This window comes from Pelodiscus sinensis, unplaced genomic scaffold (genome assembly GCF_049634645.1).
Source record: "Pelodiscus sinensis isolate JC-2024 unplaced genomic scaffold, ASM4963464v1 ctg65, whole genome shotgun sequence".
In the NCBI taxonomy this organism is placed as follows: domain Eukaryota; kingdom Metazoa; phylum Chordata; order Testudines; family Trionychidae; genus Pelodiscus; species Pelodiscus sinensis.
In genome coordinates this window covers 100,497-127,332 of record NW_027465825.1, presented here as the reverse complement: position 1 = coordinate 127,332, position 26,836 = coordinate 100,497, and the positions used below count along the sequence as shown (strand labels likewise).

Here is a 26,836-nt window from a genome sequence, read left to right as displayed (position 1 = left end):
CCCCCCGCCACCGCTTCCCCATCGCCCCGGTGCCCCCTCCCATGGACCCGACATCCCCCCCCGCCACCGCTTCCCCATCGCCCCGGTGCCCCCCCCATGGACCCGACATCCCCCCCCCCGCCACCGCTTCCCCATCGCCCCGGTGCCCCCCCCCATGGACCCGACCTCCCCCCCCCGCCACCGCTTCCCCATCGCCCCGGTGCCCCCTCCCTGGACCCGACATCCCCCCCCCGCCACCGCTTCCCCCATCGCCCCGGTGCCCCCCCCCATGGACCCGACATCCCCCCCCGCCACCGCTTCCCCATCGCCCCGGTGCCCCCCCCATGGACCCGACATCCCCCCCCGCCACCGCTTCCCCATCGCCCCGGTGCCCCCCCCCATGGACCCGACCTCCCCCCCCCGCCACCGCTTCCCCATCGCCCCGGTGCCCCCTCCCTGGACCCGACATCCCCCCCCCGCCACCGCTTCCCCCATCGCCCCGGTGCCCCCCCCCATGGACCCGACATCCCCCCCCGCCACCGCTTCCCCATCGCCCCGGTGCCCCCCCCATGGACCCGACATCCCCCCCCGCCACCGCTTCCCCATCGCCCCGGTGCCCCCCCCCATGGACCCGACATCCCCCCCCCGCCACCGCTTCCCCATGGCCCCGGTGCCCCCCCCCATGGACCCGACATCCCCCCCCCGCCACCGCTTCCCCCATCGCCCCGGTGCCCCCCCATGGACCCGACATCCCCCCCCCGCCACCGCTTCCCCATCGCCCCGGTGCCCCCTCCCATGGACCCGACATCCCCCCCCGCCACCGCTTCCCCATCGCCCCGGTGCCCCCCCCATGGACCCGACATCCCCCCCCCCGCCACCGCTTCCCCATCGCCCCGGTGCCCCCCCCCATGGACCCGACCTCCCCCCCCCGCCACCGCTTCCCCATCGCCCCGGTGCCCCCTCCCTGGACCCGACATCCCCCCCCCGCCACCGCTTCCCCCATCGCCCCGGTGCCCCCCCCCATGGACCCGACATCCCCCCCCGCCACCGCTTCCCCATCGCCCCGGTGCCCCCCCCATGGACCCGACATCCCCCCCCGCCACCGCTTCCCCATCGCCCCGGTGCCCCCCCCCATGGACCCGACATCCCCCCCCCGCCACCGCTTCCCCATGGCCCCGGTGCCCCCCCCCCATGGACCCGACATCCCCCCCCCGCCACCGCTTCCCCCATCGCCCCGGTGCCCCCCCATGGACCCGACATCCCCCCCCCGCCACCGCTTCCCCCATCGCCCCGGTGCCCCCCCCCATGGACCCGACATCCCCCCCCCACCACCGCTTCCCCATCGCCCCGGTGCCCCCCCATGGACCCGACCTCCCCCCCCCGCCACCGCTTCCCCCATCGCCCCGGTGCCCCCTCCCTGGACCCGACATCCCCCCCCCGCCACCGCTTCCCCCATCGCCCCGGTGCCCCCCCCCATGGACCCGACATCCCCCCCCGCCACCGCTTCCCCATCGCCCCGGTGCCCCCCCCATGGACCCGACATCCCCCCCCCGCCACCGCTTCCCCATCGCCCCGGTGCCCCCCCCATGGACCCGACATCCCCCCCCGCCACCGCTTCCCCATCGCCCCGGTGCCCCCCCCCATGGACCCGACATCCCCCCCCCGCCACCGCTTCCCCATGGCCCCGGTGCCCCCCCATGGACCCGACATCCCCCCCCCCACCACCGCTTCCCCATCGCCCCGGTGCCCCCCCATGGACCCGACATCCCCCCCCTGCCACCACTTCCCCCATTGCCCCGGTGCCCCCCCCCATGGACCCGACCTCCCCCCCCGCCACCGCTTCCCCGTCGCCCCGGTGCCCCCCCCCGGTTGGCACTTCCGGCCATTCAACAGGCGAGGTCAGAGGTCACGCGGCCTTGGAGCGTCACGGGGCGCACTCGTTGTCTCGCGAGATGGACGCTGCTCTGTCTCGCGCGCAGCCCCGCCCCCGATCCGACAGGCCAATAGGAACACGGGGCGGGGGTCGCCATGGCGCCAGAGGCCGTTGAGTTTGAAGTGGCCAATGGGGCTTGGGGCGCCTGGTTTAAGTGGAGCGAGGGGCGGGGCCTCGTGAGCGGAGCCTGCTGGAGAGCGCGGTGAGGGGGAGCGGCGCTCCCGGGGGGGCAGTGCGGGGGGGGCGAGGGGCTGGGGGCAGGGCGGGGGGGTATGGAGGGGGCAGGGCGGGGGGGTGAGGGGCTGGGGGGCAGTGCGGGGGGGGTATGGAGGGGGCAGTGCGGGGGGTGAGGAGCTGGGGGGCAGTGCGGGGGGGGTGAGGGGCTGGGGGGCAGTGCGGGGGGTATGGAGGGGGCAGTGCGGGGGGGTGAGGGGCTGGGGGGCAGTGCGGGGGGTGAGGAGCTGGGGGGCAGTGCGGGGGGGTGTGGAGGGGGCAGGGCGGGGGGGTGAGGAGCTGGGGGGCAGTGCGGGGGGTGAGGAGCTGGGGGGCAGTGCGGGGGGTGTGGAGGGGGCAGGGCGGGGGGGTGAGGAGCTGGGGGGCAGTGCGGGGGGGTGAGGAGCTGGGGGGCAGGGCGGGGGGTGTGGAGGGGGCAGGGCGGGGGGTGAGGAGCTGGGGGGCAGTGCGGGGGGGTGTGGAGGGGGCAGGGCGGGGGGGTGTGGAGGGGGCAGGGCGGGGGGGTGAGGAGCTGGGGGGCAGTGCGGGGGGGTGAGGAGCTGGGGGGCAGTGCGGGGGGTGTGGAGGGGGCAGGGCGGGGGGTGAGGAGCTGGGGGGCAGTGCGGGGGGGTGTGGAGGGGGCAGGGCGGGGGGGTGAGGAGCTGGGGGGCAGTGCGGGGGGGTATGGAGGGGGCAGTGCGGGGGGGTATGGAGGGGCAGTGCGGGGGGGGTGAGGGGCTGGGGGACAGTGCGGGGGGATGAGGAGCTGGAGGGGCAGTGCGGGGGGGTATGGAGGGGGCAGTGCGGGGGGGGTGAGGGACTGGGGGGCAGGGCGGGGGGGTATGGAGGGGGTAGGGCGGGGGGGTGAGGGGCTGGGGGGCAGGGCGGGGGGGTATGGAGGGGGCAGGGCGGGGGGGTGAGGGGCTGGGGGGCAGGGCGGGGGGGTATGAAGGGGGCAGGGCGGGGGGGTGAGGAGCTGGGGGGCAGGGCGGGGGGGTATGGAGGGGGCAGGGCGGGGGGGTGAGGGATTGGGGGGCAGGGCGGGGGGGTATGGAGGGGGCAGGGCGGCGGGGGGTGAGGGGCTGGGGGGCAGTGCGGGGGGGTATGGAGGGGGCAGGGCGGGGGGGTGAGGGGCTGGGGGGCAGTGCGGGGGGGTATGGAGGGGGCAGGGCGGGGGGGTGAGGGGCTGGGGGACAGTGCGGGGGGGTATGGAGGGGGCAGGGCGGGGGGGTGAGGGGCTGGGGGACAGTGCGGGGGGGTATGGAGGGGGCAGTGCGGGGGGGGTGAGGGGCTGGGGGGGCAGTGCGGGGGGGGGTATGGAGGGGGCAGTGCGGGGGGGGTGAGGGGCTGGGGGACAGTGCGGGGGGGTATGGAGGGGGCAGTGCGGGGGGGTGAGGGGCTGGGGGACAGTGTGGGGGGGCATGGAGGGGGCAGTTGCGGGGGGTGAGGGGGCAGTTTGGGGGGGTATGGAGTGGGGGCAGTGCAGGGGGGTATGGAGGGGGTGGGGGCAGTTCAGGTGGGGTTGGAGGGGGTGGGTGAGGATTAATGGGGCAGTGCGGGTGGAGGAGGGTGGGGGGTGAGGTGCAGGAGGGGCAGTGCGGGGGTGGAGGGATGGATGAGGCAGTGCGGGTGGGGGTTATGGGGTTTTGGAGGGGGTAGGAGGCTGAATGGGGCAGTGCGGGTGAGGGGCTGGACGGGGTGAGGGGCGGGGTGGCAGTGGGGTTGGAGGGGTGGTGTTCTGGGGTAGGGGTGGGAGGGCAGTGCGGGTGGACTGGGTGGTGGTCTGGGGTGGGGGGGTTGGAGTGGGTGAGGGGCTGGGGGTGCAGTGCGGGTGGTGGGGTTGGAGGTGGAGGGGGGGTGGATGGGCGCCTGGGTCGGGTCAGGGGCTGGCCTGTGAATTTTTCCCCCCTCCCCCCAGACCCCTGTCCCGGCCATGGCGCAGTTCGTGTTCGAGAGCGACTTGCACAGCCTGCTGAAGCTGGACACCCCGATCCCCAACGCCCCCCTTGCGCGATGGCAGCGCAAGGCCAAGGAGGGCAATGCCTCTGTTGCTGGTCCTGGGCCCAGTCCTGCCAACGCCAGCAGCATTGGCCTCTCACCCATGAAACCAGCCAACCGGCCCCACAGCACCAGCAAAACCCCCTCCAAGACACCTGGTGAGTGAGGGCAGGGTCCGGTGCCCTGGGGAGCAGACGTGGGGCTCCGCCTCTGCTGCTGTGGGAAGCGCCCTGTGAGACCTTGCTGGTGAGCTCCCTCTGACAGGCACAGGAGGCTGTTAGGGTATCGTGTGGGACAGGGCTCAGGAGTGCAACATGGCAGAAGGGGAGGTGCTATGTGGTTTGGTGGGATTACTGATGCTCTGGAGAGGACCTGAGCCCTGAGAGGGCCATGCCGTGAGCTAACACAACTGCTGCGTCCTGTGCACAAGGCACAGTGCACTGGACACGAGTCAGGGAGCAGTGTAATGGCAAATGGAGTCCCAAGTCTCACGCTGAAGAGTGAAACTTGAGCTTCCTGTTTGCCTAGTGGGATGCAAATGAACTGTCAGCCCAGGAAAGGAAACTTGGCCACACTGTAACACGGGTGGGGAACTGCCAGTGTTGACATGCCAGCCCTGTCACCCAGATCCCCACCTTGCTCCTCCATCCCCTTCCTGCTCCCACTTCACTCCTGCGGCTAATGCCCTTCCAGACTCATCCCCAATACACTCCTGCCCAGACCCCAAGCCTGCTTCCTGGCAGCCACCTCCCACACACTGAACCCCTCACTTTTGGCTCCAACCCAGAGCTTAAGGCCGCCCATAAAATATAGCTTGGGGGCCCCCCCCCCATGCCTCTAGGCATCTAGCATGTGAGGGGAGTGTCTTTCTGTTACTCAGTCGGGGCCATGTCGGGGGTGGTGTTTGTTTTTGTGTCTCACTTTGTGGCCCTTGACCCAAAAAGGTTTCCCACCTCTGCTGTAACAGTTCAGTATGCGGCCTAAAAACACCATGTTTGGTTGCATTAGGGATAGGATGGTGAATAATAAAGGAAAACTTCAGTGCAGTCGGCCCTAAATATCCCTCTCTCTCCAGCCTTTTCACGGTCTGTGCTTCCCCCATGGCACTGGGAGTGGGGCTGGTGGTGGTCTGGGCCCTGCACCCTGCTAGGGACTAGGGATGTCCATGCATAGTTGTGGAGACTATTATTAGCGAATCCAAACGACTACATGCACTCTCTTTCTCCCCTTTGTATGGGGAGGAGATGGGAGCCACCTTTTAAGCCAGCTCCCCATGAGCACTGGATCCCACGGAGCTGCCTTCCCCTGTGGAGCAGGTGGCTCCCCGGGAGCAGGGCCAGAAGCACACTGGCTGCCGTCTCTCCCCGAGGGCTATCGCATAATCGTGTAACCAATAAGATTTGGGGTGGTTACAGTTTACAATTATTCTGTTAAATGATAGTTAAACTCCCTACTAGATGGCCCTGGAACAGTGGTAAGGGGGCTGGGAGCAGAGCTGGGGTGGCATGGGGTCTGGCCTAGGCCCCAGCTGCATCCCTTGACCATTCCTCTGCCCCCCGCCCCCTCCGTGGGTGTTCCCCACTCACTTGTAGTGTTTTTACCAATATCCCTGAGCTTGCTCCGTGCTATGCAGCGAAGAGACTGTCAAGCCTGGGAATGGGAACAGGCTGGCGCATGTAATTGTGCATACGTGGAGGGGGGCAAACCCCTCTTCCTAGAGAGGGCAGATCAGGAATTCTAGATCTTCCCATCTCGTGACGTTGAACAACACAGAGGGGGACTACCCAAAATCATAAAGGCACTAGCCTGTGGAACTCACTGCCACAGGCAATCCTGGAGGCCAAGGCCATGTTCTAGAAGGGGTATTCTAAATGTTGTGCATCAGAGCATAGGCCAGTCTCTATTCTAGAGCCCCAGGTGTTCTTTGTGGGCCACATCTATCTAGACACCTTCCTCTGCTGCGTCTGGTACTGGCCCAGTTCGACAGGACACAGAAGCAGGTGGCCTTTGTTGGCTCAGACATCATCATGAATTCCAATCAAAGGACTTCTGGCTCTGGGCTCTGTACGGGTATGTCTACACTACCACTCTAGTTCGAACTAGGGTGGTAATGTAGGCAATTGGAGTTGCAAATGAAGCCCGGGATTTGAATTTCCCAGGCTTCATTTGCATCTTGCCGGGCGCCGCCATTTTTAAATGTCCGCTAGTGGAACGAGGAGTAACGGTAGTTCGGAATAGGAAGCCTAATCCGAACTACCTAGTCCGTGCCGCGTGTAGCCGCGCGGCACGGAGTCCGCACTAGCAGACATTTAAAAATGGCGGCGCCCGGCAAGATGCAAATGAAGCCTGGGAAATTCAAATCCCGGGCTTCATTTGCAACTCCAGTTGCCTACATTACCACCCTAGTTCGAACTAGGGTGGTAGTGTAGACATACCCTAAGTGGCTGCAGTGACAGTGCCTAGAGTCTGGTGACCTGTGCCGTGGCAGTGCCAGCAGTCTGTCCTCCATCCCTCTCCAGAGGAATCGGACTGCACTGGAGAGGGATGAGATGTATGTGTAGATTGAATGGCAGGTCTTTGAAACACACTGAGGTGGTTCTTGGAGCTCTGAGCAAGGCTGCCTGCAGCTGAAGCCATTGCTTTGGAGTGCAGTGTCTCAAGGAAGTTAAGTTGGGAGCCAGGCCCTTTGGAGATGTGCTGAGGCTCAGGGAGGAGGAGAAATAGCACATGATCACTGCATCAGCCTTTTCCCATCCAATCAGGGTCCTGGGATTTGTTTATGTGGCTGCACTCGTGTTTTGCCAGCCTGAAGGCTCCAGTGCCTGGAAAACATGGCATGCAGCCAGCAGTGCCTGAGGACTTGGGATAAGTGCACAGTCAACCTGTGGAACTCCTTGCTAGAGGATATTGTGAAGACTAGGCCTTTAACAGGGTTCAAAAAAGAGCTAGATAGATTCATGGAGAGTAAGTCTATCACTGGCTGTTAGTCAGGATGGGTAGGAATGGTGTCCTGGCCTCTGTTTGTCTGGAAATGGATGACAGGAGAGGGATCATGTGATCTCTGGTGCATCTGGTATTGGCCAGGACACTATGCTGGATGGACCTTTCGTCTGACCCAGTATGGCCGTTCTTATGTTCTAAACCCTATCTGGGTCCTCACAAATGGCTTTCTACTGCCTCCCAAACAGGTAAACCAGGAGCCAAAGTCCAGAGCACACCTACCAAGGCAGGGGGGGATCGCTACATTCCCAACCGCAGTGCCATGCAGATGGAGGTGGCCAGCTTCCTCTTGAGCAAAGAGAACGAGTCTTCTGAGGATACACCTACCAAGAAGGTGAGCCATGCATTCTGGCAGGCAGGCCCGCCTCCTCTTCTCCGGAGAAGCAAACTTCAGGGGGTTCACGTTGCTCCGATGAGCAATTGGTGACATGCTCTGAGCCGCGGCACTCGTGTTTATAGTGCGAAGCGGGACTAGAGCTGTACAGAGTTATGGCTTGGGATTTGGGTTGTGGCTTCTAGATACAAAGACTGCGGGAGGGCAGTGTGTGCGTTTTGTCTTGTCGTGCTGTGGGGCCCTGGGCTAGCCTGCACTGCATCTGGCAAGCAGGACTGCAAACGTGGGGAAGTCCGAGACTTGTGCACACAGCGCTGGCTATGCCAGGCTTAAAGCTGGGACACCGAGCTGCTTAAGGAAATCCCATGCAGCTTGTTGTGGGAGATGTGCAGATCTCTAGCCTGTGCTGCTCTGGGTTGGCTGCTCCACACAGGCAAGTCAGAAGGCAGCTGTACAAAGCAAGTCCCGGTGGCTCTATTTCCACACTGGGAGTGAGATGCAAGAAAGGGCCAGTCTGGGGGCAGCACAAAACTGCTCCAGCAGGAGCAGGATGCCAGCTAGAGGCAATGCCACATCTGGAGCAGAGGTGACTGGCTTGGTCTGCTGGCACAGCTGAGGCCACTCAGCTCCATGCCCTCTGAATGTGGCGGGGGTCCGTATGCCTTCTCTACAGGAGCAACAGAAGGATTGGGCGCTCAATTTGAATGGGTTTGATGTGGAAGAAGCCAAGATCCTCCGGCTTAGTGGGAAGCCTCAGAATGCCCCAGAAGGTATGCAAGGTTTGGGATGAGCTGTGATGGGCCGGGGCTGGGCACCGCTCAGGGCGAATTGCTCAAAGCCAGGGCTCCCTACAGCCCCAGACCGAGGACCTTCCCAACAGGCCACACACCAGCCACACTGAGCGCGCCAGCTGCCGATCCGGCCAGCAGGAACCTCACGAGCAAAACCCCCCCAGACATCCCAGCTCTCCCTGTGCCCCAGTCAGCCCCGGGGCTATCACAGGTGAGGGACTTTAGAACCCGATCTCACCCACCTCCAACGGGTCCTCCCCATCCCAAAAGACCAGCCACAGTTCCCAGTCAGTTTACACTCTGGATCTTACCTACAAGACCACGCTGGGCCAATCCTTTAGAATCTACAATCTAAAGGTTTATTAATAAAAGACAGAAAAGGTGGCGAGTGAGTTTGAAGGAGAATACGTTACATGCGCCAGTCACCCAGTGCTTGATGCGGGCTCTAGCAGAGATGTTACAAGCGGCTAGCTTAGGAGTCTCTGGTGCACATCCCATGTCAGGGTGGGTTGACAATCCTTCCCGCTCGCTGTCCCTCACAAGGCTGCATCTGGGATCAGTGGCAGAATTAAAGACAAGATGGAGTCCGCCTCTTGGCACTTTATATCCATTCCTGATACCTTCCAAGCCGGAGCGGGTCACATGGCCAAGTGACCTATCCTTGTGTCCTATGCCAGCAGCTGTTAGATACTGACTGGTTTGCAGGTTCCCAGACACATTCCTCAGGTGTGTATTGGGCACCTTGAGAGCCATTGTCCTTGGAGCCCTGCTAATTCGCATAGTCACTCATTGGCCAATCCTCCTTTACAACAGGCAGTGCAGGCCAGTATCAGCACAGAGCCCATGTTCATAACTCTACACACAGACATCACACCGGTACACGAGTAGCAGACACAGAATCGGTAGAACATGAGCTTTATTTGACACCTCACACGGTCCCCTTTGTACAGACTTTGGGGCAACCCCCCCATGGGTACAGCAGTGAACTGGCTGCTCCCCTTAAAATCCAATAATGTGACAGGCTCCTTTTTCCTTCCAAGGAGGGATCCGTATCAGAACCTGACCAGGGACCTGCATGCTCTGAGAGCAATAGGAGGTGTGCACATAGTGAGCACTGGCACACCATGAGTTCCTTAATGACCTTCCTTGCTCACCCTGGCCATTGAGCACTCTGTCCAAGCTGAGCAGCAGTGGCACTGCAAAGAGCAGATCTTCCCTAGACACTTGGTTTGGGCCCTAAGCTCCCTCAGGAGAGGTGTCAGCCGAATAGTCTGTCGTGCTTCCCCACGCAGAACTCCTTGGGCAAGTCACTTGTCGGGTTGGGAGAAGTGACTCTTCCCAAGCCCACCAGTCTGGGTCGTTTCAGCAGCAAAGGAGCTGCCCTGTGAAGGAAGCTCCGTGGGTTCCATGCAAGGGCTGAGACTGGTCAGCTTAGTCTGCTAGGGGCAGGTGTCGTAACTGGCTCTGCAGTTTGCTCCTCTAGCCTGCAGCAAGAGCACCTCCCGTGTAAGCTGGCTGTGCCTGCAGCGGGAGACTCCCGGTGCTAGCTGAGACACAAAGCTGCCAGGGAGTAACCATGGCTGTTGCTCTGATTTACAGGCTATCAGAATAACCTGAAAGTGCTCTACAGCCAGAAGACAACCCCTGGGTCCAGCAGGAAGAATGGCAGATACATTCCTTCCATGCCAGACCGGATCCTGGATGCGCCAGAGATCCGGAACGACTACTGTAAGCAGGCCCATGGTGGCCCTCTTATCCCTGTCCATATTGGTATTTGCTGTCTCCCTGGGCAGTGCCTCTAAATGCCACAAGGTGCCCCTGCAGGAAGAGATTAAACCGGATCAGACCTAAGAATCCTTGCAGTCTGCTACCATCTCCACCTCCGAGCTGTCACTTGGTACTCCAGGTTGGCTGTCCCCAGCCCATCTGTTAGTCCCTAGGAGTGTCGCATTGTAGCTTATGCTTAGTGAGACTTGGAGTCTCCCCTATAGGATCCCAGTCTTGTTCGCACCTTGTTCCTTGGCCTTGCCAAGTAGGCTCTGTTTTCTCTGGCCTTGGATCCTCCTCGCCTGGCTTGCAGGGCCATCCTCTGCAAGTCTGTCCTGAGCCTTGCCCCAGCATCTCGCTAGGGACTGAAGTTAGCCTCACTAGGCACTTGCTGCCAGGGTTGCTCGTTGGGATGGTGACTGCAGACCTTTGTGTGCTCCCAGAGGAGCCTTTCAGTAAACCCATTAGCGTCCCAGGCTGTCTCATCGCGACCTGCTGCCTTGTCTGTTCGCGCTTGGATGCTGCTGCGCTGAAACCAGGTGCCTCGCTCTTCTTGAAGAGGAACTCTGATCTGGCTTAAAGGGTTCGGTTGTAATGAACGTCTGCCTTGCCCTCGAGCGGGGTCCGGTCTCGTCTCTTCTCCCATACCCGTCTTACTGGCACAGCTCTGCTCCGCACCCTGCCCTGACTCCGCTTCTGTCTGGCTCACTTCCACTTGGGGACAAGCTGCCTTGGCTAGCTCTGGGAAATGGCACTGGCAGCTTGTTCCAGGCTCAGCCTGCTGCACCCCATTGTGCCTCCACCCAGTGAGGACCTGTGAGATCCTGCAGCTGCTGTTTCCTTCGCTGTGCCATGGAGGCTGGGTTCCTCCCTCCCCGAGGGCTTGGGTTCAGCTCAGCCTTCCTGCCCCCAGACGCGCTGCTTTAGGGAGAAGGCAGCGCCACCTAGAGTGGGGTCTCCAACCTTTCCACCACAAGATCACTTTCAATTTAAGATCCACCTCAACCCAAATCCCCTGCCCCACTTCCTTCCCACCCCTCTTTGAGGCCCGGCCTCTGCTCCACCCCTTCTCCAAGGCCTCACCCTGCTCACTCCATCCCGCTTCCTCCCCATCCTCACTCACTTGCGCCAGGCTGGGTAGGGGTGGGGTGCAGGCTCTGGTCTTGGGCCAAGGAGTTTGGGGTCCAGGAAGGGTGCAAGCTCTGGGAAGGAGTTTGGGTGCAGGGTGGCTCAGGTTGGACAGGAGGTTGGTGTAGGAGTAAGATCAGCAGGGACAGTCAGACCAAACTAACCCACTTTGCAAGCAGTAAAAGGTGACGACAATCCCGCGTGTGTTGGGTCGGGAGCTGAAGGGAGAACAGTGTGTGTTTGAGACTGACAGAGTTGCACTGCCAAGCTCCCTCTCTCCCCTTCTCTCTGTGTGGAGACAAGGTACAGAAGTGGGGGGAAGAGGGACACCCTGACATCAGCGCCCCTGCTCCTGTCCCTCCCCCACCCTGCACAGCCAGCAGGAAGCTCCCGGCGGGGCAGCTCCAAGGCAGAGGGCAGGAGCAGCATGACAGTAGATGCAGGGACAACTGAAGTGCCAGCGCTTGATAGTTTCCAAACCAGCCAGAATCCCCTGTCAGAGGCTCAAGATCTACTGGTAGATCCTGGTCCACTGGCTGGCGACCGCTGCCCTAGAGCAAGGTGGGCGAGGTGAAACTAGCAGATAGGCCTGTGCTCAGCCCACGCAGGGCAGCTCCCGTCTTTGGCCCAGCAGCATGGTCCGGAAAGGGACAATGGAGCCTTCTCTGTGCCTGGTCACAGCTGTCAGTGGGATCACTAGGCTGGCACTGGGCAGCTTGCTGAATAGCATCTCTGTATCTAGCCCTGTAGGAAAGGGAGTTCGGAGCGTCGTGCAACTGGACTGGGACACAAAGCTTCATTGGCCTGAGGGTTAGCTGGGACTAGGGCTGTGAGAATAACCATGTACACAGCTCAGACGAGCCGAGGCTCGCAGTTAACGGGCACGGTTACACGCAGGCTCCCACTTGCACAGGCTCCTGGGGAGCTACCTGCCGCCCTGCACTGCTGATCCTGATCCCGAGGCAGCAGTGTGTGGGGAGTGGAGGGCGAGGGGGAGCTCCCTGCTGCCCCTGTGTAACCGGTGACATTGTCAGAGGTTACCTGATTCCTTACTTGCCTAGCTAGGACTCCAACGTGCCCCTGGTCAGTCGCCTTGCACATCTGCAGCACAATAGTTAATGTAGGTGTTTCAGCCCTGGCTCGGATTGAGTTGGGCTGGTCCTGCTTTGGGCAGGGGGCTGGACTCAGTGACTCCTGAGGCCTCTTCTGGGATTCTATGAATATAGGACTCCTCAGAGGTGTTCCTGGGCTGCCATCATCGGGGTGGGGAAGCAAGGGGGTCTCTTGCCATGGTGGGAGCCAGGCTGCAGGTGGGATTGTAATGAGCAGCAGGCATAATGTGTGACGTGCAGTGTCTTCTGATCCTAGATCTGAACCTCATTGACTGGAGCTCCCAGAACTTCCTGGCAGTGGCTCTGGATAACTCTGTGTATCTGTGGAATTACTCCTCTGGTGAGATCATCCAGCTGCTGCAGATGGAGCAGCCAGACGACTACATCTCCTCAGTTTCCTGGATCAAAGAAGGAAACTATCTTGCTGTTGGCACCAGCAGTGCTGAGGTCCAGGTGAGAGGAAGAGTCCTTTACATAGCGGCTCCTGCCCGGGGACCACTGTTGATGTCATGAATGACCGCTGCTTGAAGCAGCTAGTCCTGGAGTCCACAAGGCAAGAGGCAAGTCAGTTTAGGACCAGGCCCTGTGCACAGCTTAAAACGAAAGGTGAATATAGTGGAATGGCTTGATAATAGCAAGTGTAATGTAATCCACTAAACATCCCTGTGGAGGGGGAAATACCAGCTCCCTCAGCCCCAACATAGAACTTAAACCTTCCAAAAGGAGAACTAGTCAAAAGTGAAGAAGCTCCTTAAGCAGAAATTGAAAGCAACAGACACGTGAAGTGCTTCCAAGCTGCAAGGAAATGTTAAACGACATAGTAGAGGCTTGACGTGTGTATACCCCCACTACAAAAGGCCAAAAGCCACCCTGGCTCGAAAGAGCATAAAAGGCATTCCGAGACCAAAAGGCTTCCTCTAACAATTGAAAGGCCACAGAAGAATTTGAAAAGCAACTCGCAAAAGACACAAGCTAGCAACAAAAATGTGTCTCTCCGAAGCAGGAAGCCTCCCAAACAAGCAGGGGGCCGCTAGGCGATCGAGGTACTAAAGGAGCACTCGAAGATGAGGCCCTTACAGAGACTCGCAATGAGTTCTTTGCTGCAAAGGATGTGAGGGGGGCTCACGCCTGAGCATTCTTCCTGGGTAACTGAGGAACTGTGCCAGGCTCCGGTTTCAGTAGCCATCTTAGAACATGCTGATGAATTCAACAGTGCTGCGTCACCAGGCCCAGATGGTCTCGCCGAGGGTTAGAAGGAACTCAAACAGAAACGGCAAAACTACTAAGTGTGAGATGGAACCATCTCTTAAATCAGCATCTGTATTAGCTACCCTCCTGTCATCTAATGTGATGTGGGGTTTTTAAGTTCTGAGGCGATCTTGGCAGTAATAGGCCTAACTTCAGTACTAGGCAAGCGTCCTGAAACAACCAGAATATCAAACATGACCATGAGATACTGAGGAAGCGTCAGCCTGGCTTTTGCAAGGGGAGATCCTGCCTCGCAGTCCGTTGGTTGTTGGGTGGGGTCAGACATGGGCAGGCGTGATGGAGTGTGACTAGTGTACTTGAACGTTTCAGAACGCCTTTGGCGAGTTCCTCACTAAGAGGCCATGAGCAGAGTATGCAGTCTGGGATAGGAGGGAGGGTCCTTGCACGGGCTGGTAACTGCTTAAGACGGGAGCCAAAGGGTGAGCCTAAATGGCCAGTTCTCCATGGAAAAAGGGACTTGGCAGAGCCCCCACCCCCCAGGATTTGCACTGGGACTTGTGCTAGTCGACCAGTTTGTAAATGATCTGAAAACAGACCAACAATGAGGTGGCGAAGCATGCGGATACGAATGAGTGAGCGCCAACGGGCGCACAAACCTGGGTGAACTTCATCTGCCGCTTTCTTGTCCAGTCACTGTTGATAAATACAAAGCAATCCCCATCGCAAAACACTCCAAAGTGCGTACAAAATGGTCGGCTCTAAACTAGCTGTTACTGCTCAGGAAAGATCTTGGGGTCATTATGGATAGTTCTCCAGAAGCATCTGCTCAATGTTCAGAAGCAGCCAAACCGTGAGTGTTGGGAGTCCTTAGTGAAAGGGATGGCTAGTAAGAGAAGATATGTGCCCCCCTTGACTAGTGCATACAGCTCTGGTCTCCATCCGAGTAGAATGGCAAAGGAGAAGCGACTGGGAGGATACGTTGGCGGGTGCAGTCATGGCTGGAGTGGAGAAATGGAAGAAGGCAGTGCTGTTTACACACATTGATGTGGGCTCGTTCCCTGAAATTCATAGCAGGCATCAAACGGCTCCCACCTGTGCGACTTGCTGCCCGGCGGTGCGAGAGCCAGAGGCTTAAAGAATGCAGCTCCTAGAGGACAGATCCATCAATGGCCACTGGCCGGGACAGGCAGGGACCAGCCCGTGCCCTGACTGCTGGAATGGATGATGGGTGGCACATGGCTCTCCGCAGCATTGCTGGATACAGGGCTCGGTGGGCGCTGCTGGGCTGGCTGTCTGCAGGACTGTCTGTGGCGCTGTGGCTGTGCAGTTCAGAGGTGCAGAGCTAAGCACCAGAAGGGGATTCCCAGGCAGTAACACGTCCCCCTTCTGACCCCAGGGTGTTGGTCCGGCGCTCTCAGGCACTTGTCCTGGCTGCGACCTGTGTGGGCCTGAGGCTTGTGCTGAGCTTCTTTTGACCAGAGGAAGTGTCAGTGTTCCAAAGATCCCCTCCTGCACCCTGCAGGGCTTTGCAGCCCCCCACTACAGAGGCTTGGTTCTCTGGCTCAGTTATAGCAGCTTATGCAGTTAGCACTGGACCTGCCGGTTCAGTCCCTGGTGCACTCGCCCCCTCGGAACCGTGATCTCCTGCCTGGCAGTTCTGTAGCACTGCTGGGCTGGCTGCCAGCGTTCCTGGGTGAACCCCCTGGCCTGTGTGCATGAGGTCAGGCTTCGTCTCTGAGCCCTGAGTGCCTGCAAGCCTAGTGGTCAGTGATCCAGCAGCAGGGCAGCAAAGGGACTGGCACCGCTAGGTCCCCTCCCCTTGCGCGTGCAGGGAGTGCAGCTGCATGGATGCCAAGGAGCCTCAGCTCCCGAACAGCATTTGAGCTGCTGGCTGCCAGAGCCCTGTCCTCTTACACCCGCTCCAGAGGGGATGTCTGCGTGGCACAGGGACTGCAGCCTTCGCACAAACAGGCCCAGAGCTCTAAGGCAGCACGCTCCCGGGCTGCTGGAATGAGGCTGTTCCTCATGCAGAGGGCGTACCCTGCGGGTGCCTGCTGTCCAGACCCCTACGCAAGCCTTCTCGTGGGGTGTGGGGAACACTTGGACTAACTGGGAAGACTCCCAGTATGTCGCCCAGGAGGCAGGTGGAAACCAGAAGACTTGGTGCACTAGGGTGAATGGGCGCCAGCCCCAGCAAGGTTGGAATGCCTTGGCCTGCAAGTGAAGGGGGCCAGCACTGACACCCCAGAAATGCTGCTGAGTGCTAAGGACCCTGTTGTCACCCCCCTGCCCAGCTAGAGAACTGACTGCTTTCCCTGTCTCCTTTCAGCTGTGGGACATCCAGCAGCAGAAACGGCTCCGAAATATGACCAGCCATTCTTCCCGCGTCGGGTCCCTGAGCTGGAACAGCTACATCCTCTCCAGGTAAGGACCAGCCTCTTGCTGAGACCCTGCTGGTCACGCGGCCAGCCGGGAGTTGTGCATGGGCCCACATCAGTGTGAGCAGGCCACAGAGCCACGGGTGCCACTAGGAAGCAAGTGGGCTGACCCGCGAATGAAGTCTGTGGGAGCAGCCCCTCTTGGCCCCCCTGGGGGAAGCACGGGTCTCAGTCCTAGCCTCTGTATTTGGAGCCCCTGAAGGGAGGAGCTGTGGCAGGGCTCTCTGTTCCTCCATGCTGATGTGTCCTGAGTGCATGAGCGGCTGAACTCTGCCCCAGTACCTGACTCTCCAGTGTCTCGGCAGTGGGGCGAGGACCGGTCACATCCATCACCATGATGTGCGGGTTGCTGAGCACCACGTGGCCACGCTTGCTGGCCACACACAGGAGGTGTGCGGACTCAGGTGGTCACCCGATGGCCGCTACCTGGCCAGTGGAGGCAATGACAACCTGGTGAACGTGTGGCCATGTGTCCAAGGGGACAGCGGTGACTTTGCTCCTGTGCAGACCTTCACTCAGCACCAGGGGGCTGTCAAGGTGAGTGGGCGGCGCTTACGAGAATTGTTTGGCGGGCGCAGCCGCCGGTTCCTCTCCTCTCCATGCCCAGCCAGAGCGGCACTCGGGCTGCTGGGCCGGGCCTGCCACGGCAGGAGGGAATGTGGGGGCTCTGCCCGTCTTGTGACTGGTGCCCTCTCCTAGGCTGTGGCTTGGTGCCCATGGCAGTCGAACGTGCTGGCCACAGGTGGTGGGACAAGCGACAGACACATCAGGATCTGGAACGTGTGTTCAGGCACCTGCCTCAACGCGGTAGATGCCCACTCCCAGGTGAGCTCCGTGTGGCACGTAAGCTGCCGAGGGCTGGGCCGGGAGAGCCTGGGGCCCCTTCATGAGGAGCTGGTCCCCAGACCAGGGTGTTCGAGTGGAGCCGATTAACCCTTGAACCAATACGCTCCTGCTTCCCGCGCACAGAGCCGGCCCCCAGGGAGCTGGGCTGGCACTGCTACTGCCCCGGAGGCTAAGCTCCATGGCCCTTCTAAAGCCCAGCTCCAGCGCAGGGTCTGGTGAGATGTCCAGCAGTTAGTTACCTTAGGGGGTTTGTAACCTCCCTACCCCAGCCTAGGCTACACCCATCAGCCTCTCTGCTGCCCCCTGCCAGTGACACAGGGCTCTCCCCTAGGTGTGCTCCATCCTGTGGTCGACAAACTACAAGGAGTTCATTTCCGGTCACGGCTTTGCACATAACCAGCTGGTGGTGTGGAAGTACCCGACCATGGCCAAGGTCACGGAGCTGAAAGGTAGGTCTGCATCCAGGCGGCTCCGCCATTGCGTCAGCAGCACCAGCCGTGGGGTGACTGCATCCGGGGCATCTGGCCAGCAGTGACCCCACCCAGGGAAGGCGACAGATTGGGCAGAAGAGGCTGCTGGGGCCCACGGGACTGGTGGGAAGAGCAGAGCCCTGACGGTGCAGCGCCTCTTTCCCCAGGTCACACAGCCAGGGTCCTGAACCTCACCATGAGCCCAGACGGCTCACTCGTGGCGTCTGCCGCCGCTGATGAGACGCTGCGGCTCTGGCGCTGCTTTGAGATGGACCCGGTGAAGAAGAAGGAGAAGGCCGGCAGTGCCAAGAGCAGCATCATTCACCAGGGCATTCGGTGAGCCAGGGAGATGCCCCTGGCAAGGGCTGGGACTCGCGCTGTACAGGATTTTAATACCAATAAATACCTTAGTCTGCTTTTGAGTCTGGCATGAGACCAGGGCTTGTCTGGGCTCACACCCCAGAGGGCTCGAACCTGGCTCCTGGCAGCCTGTGACCCAGCCACTGGAGTAGAGGAATCGGGAGCTACACTCTGCCTGGGGTCAGTCCCTTCCACGTAGGCTGGGCCAGGCCATGGTTGCTGCCCAGTGGAGCTGTGAAACTGGCATAGTTCTGCACAGGTACATGGGGGTGGTCAGCCTGAGATACCTCTTCCTGCGACGTGGCTTTTAAAGAGGCCAGTACTGCCCCTGGGGGCGACTGTCTCCTGCTGGGCCCTAGAAGTGCTCAGGGGCTTGGCTCAGACAGAAGGGGAACTTCAAGGTTCAACAGTTCCTCTTCCAGCCCTGAAGGGGATGAAGCAGACACCTGGGAGCAGTGTGGTCCATCTGCCTGGGCTGGCTATGGCTATATGGCCAGGCCTGTGGCAGGCAGTCTTTCTGGGCAAGAGCAGGGATGATCAGACTCCTTCCTGCTCCAAGCGCAGTGCACAGGTGCATCGCAGGAGCCTGTGCTGCCACTACAAGGTGCTGCTGAAGGCAGCTTCCCCATCAGGTGATATCCGAGACACAGGAGCTCAGCTGCCATGGCCAGTAAGTCCTTGCTTGGCAGCATGGAGCAGGGCCAGTTGGGGTGCTTCCTGCCCGCCGGCTTCGCCCTCCAGTGCTGCTCCTTGCTGTTGGAATGGCCAAGGAACCCCAGTTACTGCTCTGTCCGTATAAGCTGAGTCGCACGCCTGGTCTGTTCAAACGGGGGCTGTAACCCACTTACAGAAAGGACCAGTGGACAGAGGGAGCATCCCTCAGAAAGGCCGTTACCTAATTCTTCCATGGCCTCAATGCCCGAAGAGGCCAAGTGTGGCTCCGTGTCTCTTGGCTGCTACTTTGTGTCTGCCAGCGAGTCACGCTTGGGAAAAGGGGGCTGCCTGCTCCCTGAGGACTGCAGCATGAGGGACACAGGCTTGAGCTCTGCTGCTGCCAGTACCCACCATCCTTCCTGCCCAGGGCCATTCTGCTCGTGTTCTCTAGCCCTCAGGTCTGTGCCGCAACTCGCGTCATGGCAGCTTACGTCCTGCTTGTGGCTGGAGCCTACTTACTGCTCTGGGCTCTGCTCTGCTTGATCGCTGTAAGGCGTAGGCCCGGTGTGGTGAGACCAATTTCACCCAGACGAAAGCACTTGAGTTAAATGAGCTGAAAGAAAGCAGAACATGGTGGGGATCATGAAGGTTCATTTGAGAACACCTGGCTTGATGCTCCAGAAGGCCCTGTGGTGTTTTTCTAACCCCCTGGGCTTAGAGAGGGACGTGGAAGAAGCCGTACAGAGTGTATTTGTAATCGAGCTGGCAGAAGAAATCTACGCAGAGTTGCGGACGGTGAAGGGTTTTCAAAATATGAACAAAAGGTGATGTTGGCGCTGATCCAGTGTGAGCTGGAGCTGGTCGAATTATTGGTACAGATGCAAGAAAACCGGATCTGTTAACCATTTATTTCTTCAGAGGCCGATGCTAGAGTCTCCTCCCACCGTGCTGATTAACAGAGCACAGTGGCATGATTAACAAGCACCTAAAGGTAGAGCCTGTGACATTAGCAAGCCTAGGTAAGGTTAAAGAAGATTGAACACTTATAGGCCTGACAGAGCCCCAGCAGGATGAGGGAACAGCTGATCTGCGATGTGATTAATAAAGAATTGATGGAGGATAATAGAGCCCTTCAAACTATTCAGGCTTTTCAACGCGATTGTATGTCTGGCTGCTAAAGGCACCACTGTTGCAGTAAGAGGATAGTAAAAACAAATGACTCATTCAATGGATTAAGAAGTGGCTGAAAGATCTTAAAGTGCAACTACGTAGGGTGCACCATTAATCCGCATGTTTCCATCGTGGGTCCCTGGGGTGAGTTCTTGGCCTTGTGGATTAAACAGTTTTATCAAAGAGCTAGAAGCAAACATGACAGTCTGCAGATGACCCAAGTGAGGGGAAATGGTAAATAAGGAAGAGGGCAGGTGACACATACCGAGCTCAGGGGCAGGACTTGGAAAGTTAGTTCCATGCACAATGTGTTTTAACATGCCTGAATGTGGAGGTAGCTGTATCTACAACAAAGAATGTAGGCCTTAGTGCTGCAGGTAAACGAGTGACTTATGAAGATGGAGTATAGTACGTGATTAACTAACAAGAAAATCAGAGTGGGGCTGTGGCCAAAAAAGCTAACAGGAGCCATAAACAGTGGCTGCTCAACTCCGTGGAAAGAGGTTATTTCACACCTGTGGCTGGTGCTGGTGTGGTTGCTAGTGGTGTCTTGTGTCCAGGGCAAGTAGGATGTTGATGATTAGGAGAGGTGGCAATAGGCACCAGAGCGATTAAAGGAGAGTGGATCTACTCTGGCAATTACAGGCAGACTGAGCCCATTGACTGGCTTAGGCCAGTACCAGAACTGGGGAGTAGATACAACCTATCAATTCAGGGACGGCACATGGGTGTACATCCTTGACCATCTTGGCTAATGGCCATTGATTGCCCTAATGTCTGATTTTTATGCAATTCTTTTAGAACTGTTATGGCTGGTCATCACAACATCCCCTGGCAGTGGGTTCCACAGGTTATCTGCGCCTTTTGTGGGAAAAAAATAATATAGCGCATGATCACCCTTGGCAACATGCTTATTGCCCCTCTCAAAGAATTCTAGTAGAGGCATGGGGCATGATTTCCCTTCACAGAGGGTGCTGAGGCTTCCCTAACAAAGCGCCTGCTGGGGTTAGTGCTTGCCCTCGGGTGTACGAGCCGGCACAAGCAGCTGTGCTGTGGCATTCTTTGGAAAAATGATCTCGGGGAGGAGGCTGATTGGTTGCTCAGCCCATGAAGAAGGTGGGACATGACCAATCAGATCAACCTCCCCCCAGACCAATTAGTTACCTACTCTGCCCTGCCCTGCCCTGGTTCTTGCTGGGGAGGCCTGGCAATGAAGCTGTGCCACAGCTAAGAGGCTGGGAACCACTAACTGTCAGTTCTGTTCCTTGCTAAACCTCCTGGGCCGGCCAGGCTGCCTGTGGCACCCACGTAACGATCCCTGGGATGTGCCCCCTGGGCCAGCTGGCTGTAGCATGGGCCTGGCTTAGCGCTAGGTTACACAGCAGTTAGGCTATGGCCACACTCGGGCTTCTTGTGCAAGTATCTGCAAAGCGTCCACTGCCCGCCCGCTCGCTCTTACAGCACGGCGTGGTAAGAGGGCCCCTTGCGCAAGAGGGCAGTGCGGACGCTCGGCAGGGATTGCTTGGACAAGAAAGCCCTATGGCTAAAATGGCCACCAGAGCTTTCTTGCGCAAGACAGCGTCCACATGCCATGGGAGCTCTTGCGCCAAAGCACAGCTCGCACATGGCCGTGTGCACGTTTTCTTGTGCAAGACGCCGCCAGTGTAGACATAGCCTGCGTGCTGCAGCACCTTCCTTCAGCCAGCGGGTGCTGGTGCACTGCTGTTAACTTACCCTGCTGCTGTGTGGGGGGAGTTTGGGGCCTGCCTGCTACCCAGGTCCATGGGCCCAGCTGCCCTTGGGAAGCCTGCAAAAGCCAGCGGGGTAAGAGCTTCACTTCAGTATGTGTGGCCCCGGCCTGGTTCCAGCACAGCACGGGCCCCACTGGGGCTACTGTAACAGTGAGGCTGAGACGAAACCCCCACCACCCACCCTTTTGCTGTCCAATACTGAGCCAAGCAGTGCCAGTGACTAGAGCCCCCCTGCCCCTGCCCCACAGGTAGGGAGACCGGCTACACGCAGAACCTAGGCAACACCTCTGGCCCTTGGCTGTGGAAAACCCACATCTGAGCACAGAGGCACCCAGGGACCCTGGACAAAGTGGAGGGGGCTGGGTTGGGTCATTCTGGCTATGCTCGGGTGGAGACATGGCCACATGCTAACTCCTGGTGCTGAAAGAAAAACCCTTCAGTTGTGTATCATAGAACCACAGAATACTAGTGGTCACCAAGGCCAGTCCCCTCATGGCAGGACCAAGCACCATCTAGACCAGTCTTTCTTTAAAAAAAAATTGTTTGATGTTCCTTGGTCTTAAAAATTTTATGAGGAACACCAAGGATCTGTTGAGGGGGAAAAGAAAAGATTGGGAGGAAAAAAAGGTTTGGAGGAAAGTTATTGAGCAAAAAAAAAAGTTGCCTGCCCCTTTAAGGGTGGCCATTTTGAATTCTGTTCGTCTCTGTGGCATACTGCTGACTTCCTCCCAGCACACCGGTGTGCCACAGAACACAGGTTAAGAAACACTGATCTAGCCCGTCCCTGAGAGGTGTCTGTCCAGCCTGCCCTTAAGTAGCTCCAGAGCGGGCAATTCCACGACGTCCCTAGGCAATTAATTCATGTTTCACCACCGTGACAGGCAGGAACTTTTTCCTAATGTCCAACCTAAACCTCCCCTGCTGCAGTTTGAGCCCACTGCTTGTCCTATCCTCAGAGGCCGAGGAGAACAATTTGCTCCCTCCTCGGGACACCCTTTTAGATACATGAAAACGGCTCTCATGTCCCCTCTCAGTCTTCTCCTTTCCAAACTAAACAAACCCAATTCCTTCAGTCTTCCCTCATTGCTCATGTTCTCTAGCCCGGTCATCGTTCTTGTTGTTCTTCTCTGGCCTGTCTCCAATTTCGTCACATCTTTCTTGTACTGTGGTGCCCAGAACTGGACACAACACTCCAACTGAGGCCTGATCAGCACAGAGTAGAGCGGAAGAATGACTTCTCGTGTCTTGCTCACAACATTCCTGTTCATGCAGCCCAGAATCAGATTTGCTTTTTTTTTTTTTTTTTTGCACCAACATCACACTGTTGACTCATATTTGGCTTGTGGTCTGCTATAACCCCCTAGCGCTCTTTCTGCAGGACTCCTTCCTAGACAGTCACTTCTCATTGGCTGGGTCTAGACTGGCCAGTTTTTACGGAAAATCAGCCACTATTCCAGAAATCTTGCTGTCTACACTGGCCGCTTGAATTTCCGCAAAAGCACTGATATCCTACTGTAAGAAATCAGTGCTTTTTGAGGAAATACTATGCTGCTCCCGTTCAGGCAAAAGTCCCTTTTGCACAAAACTTTTGTGCAACAGGGCCAGTGTAGACAACTCAGATTTGGTTTCCGCAAAAAAGCCTCGATCGCGAAAATGGCGATCGGGGCTTTTTTGCGCAAAAGCGCGTCTAGATTGGCCACGGATGCTTTTCCGCAAAAAGTGCTTTTGCGGAAAAGCGTCCGTGCCAATCTAGATGCTCTTTTCTGAAAATGCTTTAACGGAAAACTTTTCCGTTAAAAGCATTTCCGGAAAATCATGCCAGTCTAGACGTAGCCCTTCTGTATGGCTACGTCTACAGTGGCAAGATTTTGCACAACTACTTTTAACAAGAGTTTTTGCGTTAAAGTTGTCGTGCAAGAGAGTGTCTACACTGGCATGTGCTTTTGCGCAAAAGCATCTGTGCCCGTGTCGATGCGCTCTGGCGCAAGAAAGCGCTGATGGCCATTTTAGCCATATGGGTTTCTTGCTCAAGAGGCCAGTGTAGACAAGCAACATGAATTTCTTGCACAAGAGTTGCGCAAGAGGGCTTCCTCCTGAGCGGGAGCATTATAGTTCTTGTGCAAGAAGCACTGATTTCACACATTAGAACGTCAGTGTTCTTGCACAAGAACTCCCCGCCAGTGTAGACAGGCAGCATGTTTTTGCGCAAAATCATGCAAATGTAGACACAGCCTATGCATGAAACTGATTCTGCCTTCCTAAGTGGAGCACTTTGCATTTGTCCTTATTTAAAATTCATCCTATTTACCTCAGATCATTTTGAATTATGACCCTATCCTCCAGAGCAGTCGCAACCCCGCCCAGCTTGCTATCAGCTGCAAACTTACTAAGAGTCCTTTCTATGCCAATATCTAAATCGCTGATGAAGCTATTGAACAGAACCAGTCCCAAAACAGACCCCATGCGGAATCCCTCCCTCCCACCCCCGTTATACCCTTCCAGCGTGATTATGAACCATTAATAACTACTCTTTGAGAGTGATTATATTTCCAGCTAATTCTGCCCCGTCTTAGCATAGTCCCACCTAAACTGTGTATTTATTGATAAGAAGGGCATGTGAAACCATATCAAATGCTTTACTGAAGTCTAGGTCCACCGCGTCTCCCTTATCCACACGCCTCATTATCCGATCAAAGCAAGCTAGCGGATTGGTTTAGGCCAAGCTGTGCTACAGGCCTACAGTGCCTGTCAGCTGGAGCTGGAATGACTGCCGCTGTCGGTGCTCAGCGATGCTGGGGCAGGCCCTGCTCTCAGGCCTGCCAAACCCGTTGTGTGTACAGCAGCAGGCGGTGCACATGGCCCAACCATTAGGTGGTGGGAGTTCCGTACTTTAGGGTGCGGTGCTGGGAAGGGGCGACTGCAGGCGCTGCAGGAATCGAATCGGACACATACATGACCAGCAGGGCAATCCCCAGCAGGTGCCAGTATCGCTGTGCAGGTGTCCTAAAGGGCCCAGGACCAAGTGCTAGGCTGGTGAAGCTAACTGGGGCATGTCCACTGGTTTGTAACTGCTCCTTTAAATCAGTTTCTCTACCACATGCCTGGGGGCTGGCTAATGGGTGGCCTCTAGTGGTGACCCTGGCTGAGAGGCTGTTAAGTCCAACGTCAGTACCAGGCAAATTGGGTGAAACTAGTGACCTGTCAGCCACACGGATTACCATACCCTGTTGGGGGGAGTCACCATGGGTTCTGTAACGGGAACTCCTGCCTCACTAATCTGCTAGCGTTCTTTGGGGGGGCGGGGGGCAAACATGTGGACAAGGGGGAGCCAGTGGATCTCCTGTACTTGGAGTTCCAGAAAGCCTTTGCCACGGTCCCTCACCAAGGGCTCTTAGTGAAGTAAGTAGCTAGAGGGACAGTCCTTTCATGGAGTGATAACAGGGTAAAAGACGGGAAACGGAGCAGCGCTAAATGGTCGGTTTTCAGAATGGAGAGAGGTAATTAGTAGTATCCTGCAAGGCTCCGTATTTTGACCACTCCTAGTATATATAAATTAGCCTGTCATAAGACAGGATTTTCAAGTCTCTCCTCCCCATCAGTCTTCTCTCCTGAGTTTCCGGTCTCTCTCTTCTTCTACTGCCTCCCCCTCTTGCTCTCCTCTGCCTCCTGCCTCTCGCTCTGTCTCTTCTCCTCCCCCTCCTGCCTCTTACTCTGGGGCCCACAGAGCCCAAACTGTCGCTTGCGCCACGTACTCCCATGCAGCAGCCCAGCTGAGCAGCACAGAAGTCAGCTGAGTGCCACGGGGGCGGGGCGGTAATGTTCACGGCCAGGGGGTGGGGCCTGGAGCCACTGTCACGCCACACATCACCGCCCCCCCCCTTCTGCCGTGGCACTTGGCTGACTTCTGCACTGCTCAGCCTGGCCACCACGAGGGAGCAAGCAACTGTTTGGGCCCTGTGCTCCCCATGCAGCACAGGAATAGCTTCCCCCATTATCATCCCTAATGCCATGACCTCACAGACACTAACCTTCCCCCCTCACCCCTCTGGTCTTAACTCTGATTCATCAGGTTTGTGCGTGTTCACCTTTTTTTGATTATAGCACTTTGGTCGTGCCAATTTCTTCCACATATTGATCTGAGGAAGTGGGTCTGGCCCACGAAAGCTCATCAGCTAATAAACCATCTTGTTAGTCTGTAAAGTGCTGCATAGTCCTGGCTCTTGTTTCAGCTACACCAGACTAACACGACTGTTCTCTATCACTAATAAAACTGGACCTTTTCAGCTCAGGAGAGAGATGACAGCGGTCTATAAAAGCATGGCAAGTATGGAAAGAGTGAGTAAAGAAGAGATTACTCATTCCCATAACACATGAACTAGGGGGTCAGCACATTAAATGAACAGGAAGCATGTTTAAAACAAACCAAAGGCAGTATTTCTTCATACCATGCACAGTCAACCTGTGGAACTCCTTGCCAGAGGATGCTGCAAAGGGCAAGACTCCAGCGAGGTTCAAAATGAGCAAGATCCATTCCTGGAGGACCGGTCCATCAGCGGCTCTTCTCCAGGATGGATAGGAATGGTGGCTCTGGCCTTTGTCTGTCAGAGGCTGGGAATGGGCAACAGGGAGGGATCACTTGATTCCCTGGTCTGTCCATTCCCTCAGGGCAGCTGCCATTGGCTACTGGCAGGAGACAGGACACTGGGCTCAGGGAGCCCCTGAGGCAGCAGGGAATTGAACATGGCTCTGCCCCAGCCCCGTGCTGTGTTGGTGCTGTAGGGAATCAGCTCATTAAACAGTGGGTAGTTCCTGGGGCTCTGCCAGTCCCTGAGGAGCAGAAGGGGAGAAGGCAGCCATATGGGGGCGAGGGAGGGGGGGGGCAGGCATGGCCTCAGGGCAGATCCAAGGTTGCCCTTCCATTCAAAGGTTGGAGAGCCCTGCTCTAGAACACAGGCCTTGGGCTCCAGCCAGGGAACAGGCACTTGCCCTGCTGCATGCACGACATGACTGCTGGCAGCAGGGGCATCCAGGGGACGTCGCATGCTGCCCTCACCCCAAGTGCTTGCCAGGAACCGCAGCCAAGGGGAGCAGCAGCTGCAGGGGGGAAGCACAGAGGCACCTGGCGCCGCCCCTGGAGGAGATGAATGGGGGGCATGCTGCAGTTTCCAGGAGCTGCTTGAGGTAAGTGCTGGCTGGATCCTGCACCCATGAACACATCACCCACCCCCTGCCCCCAGCCTGAGGCCCCTGCACCCCAACCGCCCTTCCCCCAGCCTGGAGCACTCATTTCTGGCCTCGCTCACAGCCCACACCGCCAGCTGCAGCCCTCACCCCCTCCAATACCCCACTCCCCCAGTCTTGTGAGCACCCATGCCCCGATATCCAGAGATGTGGCTCTCAGGCCAAAAAGTCTGCTCAGCCGTGCACAGAGCTGAGCTCTTGGCTCCCGCTAGCAGCCAAGCGGTGGCAGCAGTGCGTGGTGCACGGCCGTGAGGCGTAGGCACAAGCAGAACACAGGGAGGTATTGCTTCTCCACCCCTCCCAGGAGCTGGGCTGGCCCCAGCACAAGCAGCGAGCCAGCCTGGCGCAGGGCAGGGGCAGGCTCCATAGGAGGAGAGAAGAAAAACACCTGGCCCAAGCCCTTCGGAGAGAAGGTAAATGACTGACAAGGGCACAGCATGGC

At 58.2% G+C, this 26,836-nt stretch overlaps 1 protein-coding gene across 1 annotated transcript; it reads left to right on the top strand.

Moving 5' to 3' along the window:
- The first annotated feature begins 1,957 nt into the window (after positions 1-1,957).
- On the top strand, positions 1,958-17,640 carry CDC20 (cell division cycle 20). Its single transcript, XM_075914588.1, has 11 exons — positions 1,958-2,114; positions 4,044-4,281; positions 7,312-7,457; positions 8,131-8,227; positions 9,848-9,976; positions 12,512-12,708; positions 15,794-15,888; positions 16,208-16,439; positions 16,602-16,727; positions 17,080-17,197; positions 17,386-17,640. Exons 2-11 carry the CDS (start codon positions 4,059-4,061, stop codon positions 17,556-17,558), a joined length of 1,536 nt encoding a protein of 511 aa, XP_075770703.1. The 5' UTR covers positions 1,958-2,114; positions 4,044-4,058; the 3' UTR covers positions 17,559-17,640.
- Positions 17,641-26,836: the final 9,196 nt, after the last annotated feature.